Below are 14630 nucleotides of genomic sequence, written 5' to 3'. Positions count from 1 at the left end.
TGTTCATTCTTACAGTACCTTCCTAAGACACAGAATTATGCTCCCTTGCCTAGTATCTGCTAACTGGGTTTCCTTTTGTTCAGTCCTGAAAAGTGAAACCTCTTGCATGACACTGTATCCACTAAGAAAGTGGGTAAAGGTATATTTTTTTTATTCACACACAAATACAAAATGCATCTCAGCTTTGGCTTGGACAAAACCACCTGTGGGGAGCAAACCACATACGCAGAGACTGCAGATTTTCAGTCCAGGACTGCTCCATGCAGACTGCCAAAACCTGCCAATTACAGCAGCAGCTTGTGCAAAGCAGACACCTGCCCACCTGCAACTGCACTGCGAGCAAACTTACTTCAAGGAAGCAAAAGTACACATTTCTCACAGGAAAGACTATTGCGCAGGGCACCATCATTTTACTGTAGAAGCTATTAAAAATGTTCTTTTGCATGCCTTTTAAACAAGTAATGAAATCTTGTTTTTCTGAGGTCTAAAAGGATGCTGCAAAGCCCCACATTTTAACTTCCTGCCTTGAGATATTTTCCTTTGCATCCCAATCACAGCCTAACTCATCACTCCAAATACATGCTATTCTGGCTCATCTTTGAGGCTCTTCAGAATCCTTTCATCACCTATTTATTACCTGTTACTGACAGACTTAGAATTACCTCTCAACTCCCTTCAAGTGTTTATCTTTTTTATGGGTTTGATTTTGGTTTTTTTCCAAACAACCATTGTGATAATCTTACCCTGTTCTGCACAAAACAGAAGAGCTCCCAAGAAAACAATGTCAAGCTAGCCCCTTCATTCTTGCTCTGCTGATAACAAGGACAACTCCACTGGAACAAACCAACCAAATCCGTAAGCTGCAAACATCCTCAGCTGCGTAGAATCCCACCCTCTGCAACACTCGCACACAATAAAGTTTAAAGGTGCCATCAGACCACAGGCTGCTTCTGATGAGCAGGCTGTCCTTTGTAGGCTGTAGCTCCTGCCAGTGCTGGCCAGCCTAAAGTGGTGTTGCCAGATGCCACCCTCTCTGGTCATGAGCCACTCTCCCCTTGAAGCCAGCACTGGCACTTGCCAGAACCTCCAGCAAGCCAGCCCCAGCTCTCAATAAACCATCAGAAAGCCACTTTGCTTGAAATTAATTTCTTGCTGACTTAGTGAGATGCAGGGGTGGGACAAGGGAGAGGGACGGAACTAAGGCTGTGCCTATATCCATTACATTAAATTGTTGTGGAGCAGCAGCCTTATGAAAATATACTGGGTTTCTGCCTTTATTTTAATCCTGATTTTATCCAGTCAGAGACAAGTCCTACTTAGGCATTATTGCAGAAAACTTACTCCAACAAGAGATGAATATAAAATTTACACAGCAACAGGGATCTGATGCTCCTGTCATGCCTCAGTGGTCAAAGCCACATACCATGTAAATGAATGCATACACTCAAGCCCACTCCTGCCTGAGCTGAAACCGTGTATGCTGTTCTCCACTTCTTGGTTTAGGTGTCCACGTCCAGGAAGATTTCATTTATGCAACTGTTAATGGCGTGAGTATCAAAGACCCCACCTCACCTCATACAACTCCACCAGCTAAGCGATAGGGAATGGCTTGACTTCTGTAAAGCCTTTGGCATGGTCCCCCACAACATCCTTCTCTCTAAATTGGAGAAATATGGATTTGATGGGTGAATGGCATGGTGGATAAGAAACTGGTTGGATGGTCATATTCAGAGAGTAGTGGTCAATGGCTCAAAGCCCAGATGCAGATCCATGACAATTGGTGCCCCTCAGGGGTCCATACTGGGACCAGGGCTGTTTAATATCTTCATCAATTATATTGACAGCGAGATTGAGAGCACCCTCAGCAAGTTTGCAGATGACATCAAGTTGAGTGGTGCAGTTGCCACACCGGAAGGATGGGATGTCACCCAGAGGGACCTGGACAGGCTGGAGAAGTGGGACAGTGAGAACCCCATGAGGTTCAACAAGGCCAAGTGCAGGGTCCTGCACCTAGGTCGGGGCAATCCCTGTTTTCAGTACACGGTGGGGGATGATGTGATTGAGAGCTGCCCTGCAGAGAAGGACTTGGGGGTGCTGACCAATGAGAAGCTCAACATGAGCCAGCAATGTGCACTTGCAGCCCAGAAAGCCCACCACATCCTGGGCTGCATCAAAAGAGCCATGGCCAACAGGTTGAGGGACGTGACTGTCCCTGTATTACTCTCTTGCGAGACCTCATCGGAACTATTGTGTCCAGTTCTGGAATCCTCAACAGAAGAAGAATATGGAGCTGTTGGAATAGGTCGAGAGGAAGGCTACAAGGATGATCAGAGGGCTCGAGCACCTTCCATACGAGGACAGGCTGAGAGAGTTGGGTTTGTTCAGCCTGGGGAAGAGAAGGCTCCAAGAAGATCTTACAGCGACCTTCCAGCACCTGAAAGGGGCCTACAAGAAAGCTGGAGAGGGACTGTTCATAAAGGCTTGTAGTGATGGGACAAGGGGGAATGGGTATAAACTGGAGAGGGGCAGATTTAGACTAGATGTTAGGAAGAACTTCTTCACCATGAGATTAGTGAGACACTTCAACAGGCTACCAAGGGAGGTTGTGGATGCCCCATCCCTGGAGGTTTTTAAGGCCAGGCTGGATGAGGCCTTGGGTAGCCTGATCTAGTGGGATATCCCTGCCCATGGCAGGGGGGTTGGAACTGGATGATCTTTAAGGTCCCTTTCAATCCTAGCTATTCTATGATTCTGTGATAGCAGGGAAGATTTCACAAACAATTTTTGCACGTTAAATTCAGAATAGTACAGCACAGAAATCCTAAATAAAAGTCACACTGAATTTTTTAGGACAGGTCTGCATTACAAAGAGTGTACGGTATTCAACAGCAGAGACATTTGGGGAAAGAGATCAGCTGTCTGTTTTGAACAGAATTGAAAAAAATTAACAGAGACTTTAAAAAAAAATCACTAACCTGATTTCCTAAAGAAATGGACCTTGTGACCATAGAGTATGCACATAACCAACCATGTCTGGCCTCCTGTCTCCCAAGAGCAATAGCCCCAGCACCCTGAGGCCACTCTCCAGCAGCTGACCACAAGCCCGGTGCTCCCCAGCACCCTCAGCCAGCCTGTGTGCAGCTCCTGATCACCCTGCCTTCTGCTGCCCACTTCCTGGGCCGCAAGAAATTAGGTGAGATGACACAGGGGGTTGGTGAAGAAGAGCAGAGGGGAAAACCTCCACCCCACTGAAGTGAGGTCTTCCAGAGATGAACTCAACCTGCAACCTCAACCGATCACCCCACTCCAACTTTTAATCCAAGGTGCATTACAAGACACAATTCTATAAGAAAACTCATGCACCATTATCTGCATTATTCGGTAAAATAATAGCTTATTCTGCCCTCTACTAATAACTTTAAAAGAAATCCTGTGAAGAGACACACACTATTGGCTGGAGAAGGGGGAATGGTGGAGTGCTGGGATAAATGAACTCCTCAGAAGAACAAGACCACAAATAACATTAAGTCACCTAAAATCTGTCACAGTATTTAATAAGTTGCCTGCAAGGTGACAGGTTTCCGACAGCAGTTCCATTTTCTCCAGTGAGACAGCCTTCCCTAGGTCAAGCGCCAGGAAGCTGCAGGCAGGTGCTGCACCCCTGCAGAAAGGCTGGCCTGTGAAGGTCAGTGAGCAGCTTTTATTTTCATTAGGTAATAACCTCAGTGGATGCAGATGACATTAGAATTAAAATGAACCTCAAACACAACAGAGATGCTAAAGTATTTAAAGATATATTGAGATTTGTACTGAGGATTAGCATATAATTTTATTACCTCACAATTAAGGCAATAGTAAGTTCAGCAGTGTACTCCACAGAAGGCAATTTTCCAGGTTGCTTTCTTTCAGGAAGAAATTAAAAAAGAAGAAAGAAAGAAAAAAAGGAATCTCAACAATCTTTTTTTTTAATGGACTTTGAATTACCTTATATTGAAGTGCCCATTTGCCACAGCTCCTGTTCAGGGAGCTGCATGTGTTAGGAGACTGTGTCTAGAAACTTACAAGAACTTCAGTTTATAACCCCTATTTGTTACAATTTAACACTGTCACTCTTTCTCATCTTGGTGGTGCTTTGGCATTATCACTAATGGCGACTTTCTCCATCTTTCCTCACTACACATCTAGCTGAAACTTCATAGGCTGACTTGAGTCAAAAGGGTTTGAAATAATCCTCTAGAGAGTTTACATCTTTGAAGAATAACGTGAAACACAAAATTTACAATTCTTTCCAGCAGTAACATTATGCCAACACACTGCCCATCAAAAGACAGAACTAATAAACTCCAACAGCAAATTTCCAATCCTTTTCTACTTAGTAAAGTCACAAAGCAAGCGAGTCCTCAGTATTTCTGCTGAGGATAGTGGGCAGCTGCAAACTCCCTTCCTGGTGTGTAACACCACAGCACAGTCTGTAAATTGCATACACCATCCCAGTCAGCACTACGAGGTAGATGGCACGTTCACCAGTCATCTTCAAATCAGCTCCAGAAAAAGCTTCAAGGCAACACGCCAAGTTTGCAAGAGCTGGACCTGGTGATAACTGGGATATCTGTCTGTCTATACCATCAATAAATCCAGAGGTTAATCAGTAGACCAGCAAATTGTACCCAAAAAAGCAGCCCAGTCAGCTTCAGGTAAGGGGACAATTACTGACCTGTCAGGGTTGTCACAAGAGATGTCACACGAGACTAGAATCAACTTGTAAAAGTTACTGGTAAGTTGAGGGTTTTGGTTTTTTGGGGTTTTTTGTGTTTTGTTTTTTTATTTCCAAAAAAGCAAAAGAATATTGAGGAAAAGAGAAGACTTAATTCTAGTATCCCACTAAAAAAAAAAAAAAGAAAAAGAAAAAAAAGGAAAAAACAGTCATAAACTTAGGTGTCTGAATTAAAAAAGTTTGCTGACTAACATCACTGAATAGTTAAACAGTCATAATGTAAGAAAAGAAAGTGGGAGTGGGAAAGTCTCTAAATGAAAAAAACACAGTCTCCAAACGTGAGAAATTACATAGGAGACATGAGCAGAATTTGAAGAACAGCCAACAAACCAGAAAGTAGGTAATACCAAGAAGGGAAATGCTTGCTTTGCAAGCTGTCCAGAAGCTATTTAGCCTTTTTGTTTAAAAAAAAAATAAAATAACATACACAGATATTTACAAGCTTAAATACTTCCTCTTCTGTATTTTCCCATGATTCTGCACCAAAACAAAGCAAAAGTTAAAAATTGCAAAATACAGAAACAGTTTCTCAGTCATAAAATAAAGATTTCTAGGATACAATGAAATACATAGTATTGCCTCCTAACCAGGCCATGTCTACCTATGCACTTTGGGAAGTGTTAAAAAAAGTACATTTCCAACACCTGTGGTCCCAGAAGAAATTACTTTTTCAAAAGCAGCCAACTTTCAGAGGAATAAAAGGAAACTGAACACAAAACGAAAGTGGAGTAGGAGTCTGTTCTTGCTAGCTCCTCCTCCTCTGAGAAGAATGAAGAACATCAAGTGCCTGTGCACACCCAGTCTTTTCCAGCTGCAAATACCTGAATGTAAGTGAATACTATTTTCAACTTCCGTGTAGTGCATTTTTTTTCCTGGCTTAACCCCAGTAAAAACACAGCTAAATTCAAGTTCTTGAAGAGTTGCATGGGGTTTTGCTTTGTTTTAATAGAAATTTTATTGCAATTCAGAAAGAGTAATTTTTGGTTTGAAAGTAAGATTAGAAATTTTCAGCACAGATACCTAACTTTTGTTGAAGTCATACAGCTGTGAGAACAGCTGTCACAGAAACCATGCGCAAACTTGAGCCCAGTATTTACTATTCACTAAAAGTAATAGATGGCATTAAATTTGGATATATGCTTCATAATCCAAAACTTTTACATCTCAGACTCAGACCCTAATTCAAAGTGAATATCCTGTTTTAATTAAAAGGAGCCCCCTGCATTATGACATACAACACAAGTGAAAGGATCACACATCAGTTGGTAGTAATGAGCAACAGAGGCATATAAGGTCATTTTATCCCATGCATTAATTTCCACAAATTCTGTCTAGAACAAGGTAATATAAAAGGGTCAATTACATTCAAATAGGTATAGATCATGCCTTGAAAACACTAATGTCTGTCTGAAAAAGCTTTTAGTAAATACGTTATTCTGTCTATGTTTACTATAAAGCTTAAAAATATGCTTTCACCTGATAGCTAAAAAAAAGCTTCAGTCAAGTATAATATAAGCACAAACTACATTTGATTGACACCTAAACTTCGATAAACTGGCCTGTCGCCAATTAGTTGATAATAAACATTTTAAAAGACATATTGTGCAGGGTACAGTTTTTTTCAGCAAGAACCCACTGGTTAAAATAATTCAGAAACCTGCTATAAACAAAAGCATCAAGTCAAAGCTTTGCATCTCAGAATAAAAAAACATCAGAATTTGCATACTGCTATTTCTGCTGCCTTAAAAAAAACTGTTTCACATACACAAATCTGTGTCATGTGATGTTTTCAAAGTTAACCTAGATGCTTCAGTCTTCAAGTTCTCCAACATACCCATTTCTCTAACATCCTTACTGCACTAAAGCTGTGGACACTCAGTGTTAGCACCTCTCATGACAATGCTGTTTCTGTTACAGTCCCATCATCAGGTAACATTAGGTTTCAGGAAAACTCTCATGTCGGTGGCTCTCAACACACTCCTGAATTTCACCCATTATGGCAAAGAAAAGCAAAAGTATGTAGCTAATGACATCTTGAAAGGACTAACAGTTACGAAACCTAACTGAAAAATTCATCAATGCCTTCTTAAATTGCAAAAGTCTACATCTAAATAGATTAAATGTTTTCATTGTCATTTTCAAATGCTTGGATTTAATCATGTTACTAAATCCATGCAAAACCAGCCCATAATTAAACAGACAAGAACTTGCAAAGCCTGCTGGAAACGACCAAAGTTAAAGTCATTTTGCATCACTCTGTCATTTACATCATCTTAGGACCCAATTCTTCCTTCATAGCACTTCACAGGAATCTCAATATTTATTCAAATTGTTGCTTAATGTTTTGTTCCCAGTAAAGCCTAAAACCACAGATTCTTCACCACATTTCCCAGGAAAACTACTGAGTAGCTCAGTGTGTTAAAACCATTCATCTACCAGAAGATATAGTTCTGCAGCTATCGGAAGAAGGCACCATAACACCTCTGCCACTGCAGATCACAGACCAGTGTATTCATCCCAAATTATCCAGGCAGGGAGGTGCAACTCACTGCAGCAAAGGTACAGGCTCACACTCCCTTTATTCACTTCTGAAAGCTGGGATGGTAACACAGAGCAGAAAGGTAGTATGGACAGGATTACTCTAAAAAGTTACAGGAAAACGTTCCACTAATGTTCCATAGAGCCTTTAATTGGTGCATTGCAAGTTTTGAAGTGCTAAATAAATCAAGTGGTAAAGAGATGGAAAGCTAGCAATACAATGATAGCACACAAATTTTAATGCTGTTAGAAAGCAACATTTTAGACAGCGATTATACTCAACTGTGGAACACACTACGGCTGCTCTCGCTTGGCTGAGGTGTGTTGGCACAATACAGCTTATAACAACATTTATATTCAGTACAGCATTCACGTAAGGTGGCATTAAAACAAACTGACATTTGTTTTTCAGAACATATTGTTGCCAGATTAAAAGTTATAAGCGTTGACAAAAAAATAACACGAGATGCCATTTGCCAATCTGATGAAGGAAACGGGAAAAAGTATTCCTTTTACTTAGCATAAAGCCTGAGTTTGTACCACCATACAAGGCATGCCCTCGCCATCCTGTTCAGCAGTAAAGCATCTCACCACCTCAACATTAGTTCAGCCTCACAGCTTTAGAATACTTTGTCACTGTATTTTCTCTTTTTTAAAATTAATAAAAAAGATGAATTTATCAGAAAAGTTTCTATTTCACTTAGCTTTACGTGCAACTAACCATTGTGATTCACTGTACCAGCTTTTCCCTATTAATTGTACTTGACCACCCATTAAACAGAACCTTGCACATTGCACAGCTCTACCTACTCCACCTACTGCACAAAGAGCTCTCTGGCGTTGTCACATGAAAGTTATATTAGTCTCATTCCAGTCAAGTATTTTCTACTCTTGGCAGATACTGACTTCTTTAACAACACCCCAACTGATAAAGTGTTATAATCAGTTAACAGAAGTGGCCTTTATTTCCTAACAGGGGTAAAAAGACTGAAGTCTACCCTGAATTCATAAAATCATTTTGAAGTACGTTGTCAAAACAGCCTTTCTTACATTACTCACCCAATACCCTGGCTTGCTATCTGCATTGTGATGCTACACTGCTACCCCAAGCACGAGTCAACAGCTCCCTCATGAGAAGCTGAATTCTCTTAAATTACAGGTGTATCTAAGATCATCTCATCTGTAACTCAGTCACTGGGCTTTGACAGGGAAGTCTAATCCACCTATCTAAAACAAACCAAACAAAAAAAACCAACAGCAACAAAAAAAACCAAAATACACACAAAAAAAACAACATATGTACAAACCTTCATTATGACTCAAAGCAACCTTCTCCATCCATAAATAATCACTGGTTATCACAAGAGAACTAGAAAGTGAAAGTGCTCATGACACTTCCCTTTCCCAGAAAAGCTCCCACATGTGGTCTTCCTACTCAATGAAGGCAGAAAAACTTTCCTGTCTCAGTTCAGGTCCTGGCAACACACCTGCCCCCGGCTCAGATTTTTAAGAGCTCTGTTCCATAATAAATACAAGAAGTCAATAATAATTATTTAAAAAAAAAAAAAAAGCCCAAAAAAAACCCGAAAAAGTCAAGCTTTTAAAGGAATTTATTCCTACATGAAAACATGTAACTGAATACACTGCTCTTAAACTTTTTGTTTACTTTTTATGTTAAGGACTACCAGGAATATCACATTTGGCTCTTAGCTTTTGCCAGAGGAGCAACCAGGGATTGCAAATTAGCAGAAGCACCACTGAGTGCCTCAATAATCCATAATCACTGGCATTGCCACCGATGGCTGGAAGGGGGTGACTGATAAACCACCCCAAACAATTCCTAGCACAGGTCATGTGTGAGGGTTAGACACCTTCCAGTTAGTTCTGCAAAGATTTCAGCCCAGGCTGAAAAGGCAGTGTCCAGGTCAGCTGGAACGTCAGGTCAATTTAACAACTCGGCCACTGCACCAGTCCCCAGCATCCAGATGTTCCTCAACTCAACCATTCACATCACTGAAGTTATGCAGTGAGCTTCTCGTGGACTGAATAGTCCGACTGCTGACACTTGGATGCGTTCTTCAGCCAGGAAGAGAAGATTTAGCCAAAACCAAGGGAAATTATACCCTTCATTCTATCTTCCATTCATCTTCAATTAGAGAAGTATCAACACCAACGGATTTCACATGGTTAAATGGATGCTACTTCCTGCCTTAACAGATCTTTTCAGGCATAAGTGCAAGAAAAGCCAACTGTTCAATTATCCTCCTACTTACGTTTACAAAGCACTTTTAAAAACGTGAAATATTTTTCTATTTTGAGACATGGGCAATTCACTTTTTGACCTTTTCATAGAGGTTGATGGGTTTTGTCACCTTTTGTACTTGCTGTTCATTGTAGTTGTAGATATAGGGTGATCCTAAAAATATTTTTTTAGGAAGTACTACAGTTATTTTTAAATAATATTACAAAAGGCTGACAGAAAAATGTATGAATCGCACATTTTAACATTCTGAAGCAGGATTGGTTTCCAAGGTGTGGATCAAAAGATACACAAAGGTAGTATTTCAGATGCTAGTGATAGTACTAGCGTTGTAAACTCGTGCTACCACAAACAAAATCATTACTTAACTCCTATGAAATTTTTTCTAGGATGCAACAGGTTTGGAACTTCTATTGAACATTTCAGAAAGGTGCAGATTCATAGCATATACCACAGAATGCAAGACTACATAGCTACCAAAAAAAACCAAACATACAGCCAGCCATACACGTGGGCACCCCTCCCATCAAAATCCATCAGAACATTCACGAAACCAAAAGACATTCAGCATACCAGTTTGACAAAGGCTTTCAAAACCACTTTGAATCACTAACCTTTGCACCTTGCTCTAGCTTTCAGAAAATAGAAACAGGGGCATACGCAGAAGGTCTAACTGCACACAATACAAACTTTTTAATGGCCTTTTTTTAATACATAACAAAATACGTATACCTAAGAGAGTGACTCCATAGCACTTCACGTAATTCTTGCAAACTGCTCAATTGATACAAACACTTTCAACCTGGTTATTTTACTCAAAAGCTCTCAATATTTGCACAAAGCTCTCAATACGAGTGGTAGCTGGTACAACCCCCGCCCCCCCAACCACACATTCAAGCCCACCATACAAGAAGCCCACCAGTCACACAGTCCAAGCACGGGAAGACAGTTCATGGAGAGAGAGATATGTAGCCCAACATCATCACATGATCCAAGCTGAGACAAAGGAGGACACCTGCATCGTGGTAATGGGCAAGAGCAGCTCAGGCCACATGACAACAGCAGGATCCTGAAAGCCTCTCAGATCCACTAGGCAAATGGTCAGTCAGGAAAGCCTGAACTCAGATGATTAAAACAAAGCTTTTAAAGGTTGTATCCCTGGGAGGTTGTCGCCTATCAAGATTAAAAAAAAAAAAAAAGAGTACTACTCCGCAGATACCTTCCTTAGGTACCACGTCATCAATGGATATTCTTTGGAATCACACCTCCTGCCATTCAGGACTGCATCAACATCCCTACTTCAACTGTTGAAAACGTATTACTGCATATTCTTCCATATCAACAACTACTGCAGAATTAAGAAGTCAGTGGCTATTGGCTTCAGGAAAGAAAAGCAGTCAGGACATATTATTAGCGAAATCTTCCAATAAGAAGTACATTAAATAGACAGGATGCGCAGAGCAGAAGCACACACATGAGCTAGTACAATTTTCTCCTTAGTACCCCAGAAAAGAGCAAGGGAGAGGAAGTAAGTAGTATCAGACTGCGCTTAACGCCACAGCAGTAAATACCCATAAAGGTTTGTGCTTCTTAAAAAAAACAAAGGAAAAACAACAACAACAAAAAAATGAAACACAAGCTGAGCTGACACACCTAACTTTATTCTACTATTCCTGTGATTAGACTGCCAACATGCTGCTGAATCACAGGTCTGAAATAACAGTGGGTGTGAGAAACCAAAGGACAGCTAAAACAGACTTTAAATCCATGTATCAACCAACACCTGGTCTCTCCCTAGAAGCAGAAGAATTTGATAACACACGCTGCTGAAAGGCCAGCTAAGTGTCACCCTTTGAAGCCCAGCTTCTTCCATCTACTGATGACCACCACAATAATTATTAGTTAGAGCTGACACACGGCTGAAACATGTATGATCTCTCTACATCACTTCTTCCAATCATGAGAAAAATCATCGTTCACCCACCCCCACTGCTGTACCTGCTGTGCAAGAGACGCTGGTAAAGACAAGGGTCTGCATAGCACAAGGGGCAGCCTGGGATGGTCTTTCTCCAGGACGAAAGCCAACATACACATGCACCAACACAGGCTGTCCCATAGTAGAGGTGAAGAACTGCCTGGAGCAAGGGAATCCCACAACACATATGCTTTAGCTCTTCAGCAGCAAAATACGAGACAAAAAGAGTTTTACTGGACAGAAAATACAGACAGAACAAAATGAGAAGCCACTTTTTTTTGACTTCCCAGGCCATTTACCTTTATTCTCATACTTTAGTCTTAATATGAACATTATAGATAACCTACAGACACCTAACAACATTAGAGAAGCATACAAGAACTGCGAGCAACAAGTGTAATGTTATTAATTATTTGCTTCAGGAGATAGATTACAAGTTTTAACTAGGAGTCAAGATGACCAGTAAACACAAAAGAAAAAAATTTCTTTTGACCCAATCCAGATGCTTCAGTTACACAATAATCTTAAGACAACTTCAGTGGGAAATAGGCTGTTTGTAGCTACAGCATTTATTAATACAAACCTACACCTCAAAGTACTGCTGAAGTTTGACACATGCTTCCTGTTTAACAGAAGAGAACATCTGATGAACAATGTTGGGAACCACAGTTTTGAATAAGGTATGCTGACGACTCAAGCACCTCTCTTGGAAAGCCAATATATTTCTGCTTGTATGTGGTTTCTTCACACTAACAGCAAACAATCAAGACAAACTTTGAGGTCTCCAAAATAAACTCTCTTTATTTGTAGAGCATGGGATTTCCTTCCACCTCTCCACCTTCCAACCATGCATCAGCCCATAGGACCTTCACAATTTTTCTTCTTATTCACAAATAAGCTGAACAATATTAATGTTTGTCATCCAATTGGCTACTGATTAGACTCACTAAGCAAATAGATATTCACTTAGATATTCACTTTGGAGTAAAATAATACCTTTTTTGTCCCTAAATATTCTCAGGATTGTCCTCCACTCACCCAGAATGCAGTTAGGGATAAAGTAGGTAACAAGGAATTTCAGACAATACAATAATAGCATGATTCAACAGAAACAAAAAAAAAAAATCCCTGCCATGAAAAAAAGCTTGTTGCTTTACACATCTCTCTAGCTACTTAAACAAGTAATCATAATCCACAGATGTTGATTAAAACTTTAGAACTATTGCTAATTTCATTTTTTACTGCAGCATGGATTACCAAGTGGTCTATCACAACCAATCTCAAATGACTCTTTAAGCTTATTCTTGATTTGCAACTAAAGCAATCCTGAACTACTGACCCAAAAGCAGTAGTTTAGCTGAAAACTGTAACATTTCTCCTTGGGTATTATTGACAGAAAGTGCAAATATGCAGCTCCGACCCGTGTCTACCAGGTATTAGGTAACAGAGTATTGCATACAATAACCATGGAATGTTTTAAGTAAACCATCAATAACAGGTTTGGTAAAAGATAACCTTGCTCACAAAAGTTGTCAGGTGCACAGCAGGAAGTGCCAAATTAAGTTGCTAAGCAAAGAGGATGCACACATAGCACAGGACCTGGCAGTAAACCCCTGCTACGTTAGCCTGTTAGCACACTCCAATTTAAAACTCTACCGACTGAGGAAAGAAGAATCATAGAATCACCAGGTTGGAAAAGACCCACCGGATCATCGAGTCCAACCATTCCTATCAATCACTAATTCATGCCCCTCAGCACCTCATCCACCCATCCCTTAAACGCCTCCAGGGAAGGTGAATCAACCACCTCCCTGGGCAGCCTGTTCCAGTGGAGAGACCAAGTTAGGTCGGGACAGCCCTCGCCTTCTTGCTGAAGAGGCCAAAATCAGTACTAACTACTTCCAACTATGACAGCAGGCTTTGGCGAGACATGCCTTTCCCTCCAAATAAGCTTCTTGAACGCAAGTTGTGCCATTTTGACCAATTATACCTTAAGCACCTCACTCCCACTGTCCACTCTAGCGACTGGATGCACTAAACTTGTACACTAACAACACCAAAGCAAGCATACCTTTATCCTTCTAATGAAAGCATCATAGAATCATAGAATAGTCTGTGTCAGAAGGGACTTTAAAGATCACCTAGTTCTAATTGTCCTGCCACGGGCAGGGACACCTCCTACCACTCCAGGCTGCCCAAGGCCCCATCCAACCTGGCCTTGAACACCTCCAGCTCTCAACTTTCCATCATATTTTTTTGTTGACGAATTTCCCGGCACCTCCCCGCGCGCAGCAGGAAAGACCCGCAGCGGGTGCCACTCGCCTCACCCCCCAAGGGGAAGGAGAAGATGGGGGACACCGGCCCCGGCCCTGCCCTCCTCCGCGCCTGCGGGGCAGCGTGACGGCCGGGCGTGTGTCACACGCTGGAAATAGCGCTCGCCTTTCGCGGCCCCCCCCGGCCTTGGACGGACACACACACACACGCACAGAGGCAAGACCCGCTCCCCTCACCCACCCCCGGCCCTCCGCTCGCCGCGTGCGGGCATCCATGCGGCGGCGCCCCCCCCCCCAGCCCCGGGGATGGATGGGGGGCAGGGGAGCGCCCCGCGCTCCCAGCAGGCCGGGGGGAACCGGCAGCGCGGGGAGGCTGCCGCCGGGCGGGGAGCGGGGGGGCCTCGGGGCCGGCGGGCAGGGCCCCCCCCCACCTCTCCGTCCCGTTTCCCCGCGCTGTGGGCAGGGCCGCCGCGTTCTCCTCACCTTGGCGGCGCCGCCGGGCTGCAGCACGTTCTGCTCCACCGTCATGGCCCCCGCGCGGCTCCCGGCTGCGCCCCGGGCTCAGCGGGCGGCGCCGTGCGGCACGGCGGCTGGGCCGGGCCGGGAGGCGGTGGCGGAGGAGGAGCCCGAGTCGCGGGCCATGGGGGCAGCGCGGGGGCCCCGCCGTCACCGCCCCCGCCCTGCCCGCAGCGACGCCGGCCCCGCCCCCCGCGCCCCCGCCCCGCGCGGAGCTCCGCGGCCGCCGCCCCCCGCCTCCAGCCGGCAGGAGCGCGGAGCCCCGCACCGACCCGAGCCCCGCGGAGCCCCGCG

General features: G+C 43.0%; 1 protein-coding gene across 3 annotated transcripts in view; it reads right to left on the bottom strand.

Moving 5' to 3' along the window:
• The window catches only part of USP25 (ubiquitin specific peptidase 25), a 91525-nt gene extending 77086 nt beyond the window's left edge, over positions 1-14439 (bottom strand). For all 3 annotated transcript variants that reach the window (XM_069870463.1, XM_069870472.1, XM_069870482.1), the window contains exon 1: positions 14304-14439. In XM_069870463.1, coding sequence (XP_069726564.1) covers positions 14304-14348 — 45 coding nt within the window. In that variant the 5' untranslated portion in view covers positions 14349-14439. The remainder of the gene's footprint in view (positions 1-14303) is intronic.
• Between the last annotated feature and the right edge of the window lie 191 nt (positions 14440-14630).

This window comes from Phaenicophaeus curvirostris, chromosome 1, assembly GCF_032191515.1.
Source record: "Phaenicophaeus curvirostris isolate KB17595 chromosome 1, BPBGC_Pcur_1.0, whole genome shotgun sequence".
Classification (NCBI taxonomy): Eukaryota; Metazoa; Chordata; class Aves; order Cuculiformes; family Cuculidae; genus Phaenicophaeus; species Phaenicophaeus curvirostris.
The sequence above is the reverse complement of the archived record's forward strand: the minus strand, read 5'-3'. Positions and strand labels throughout refer to the sequence as shown.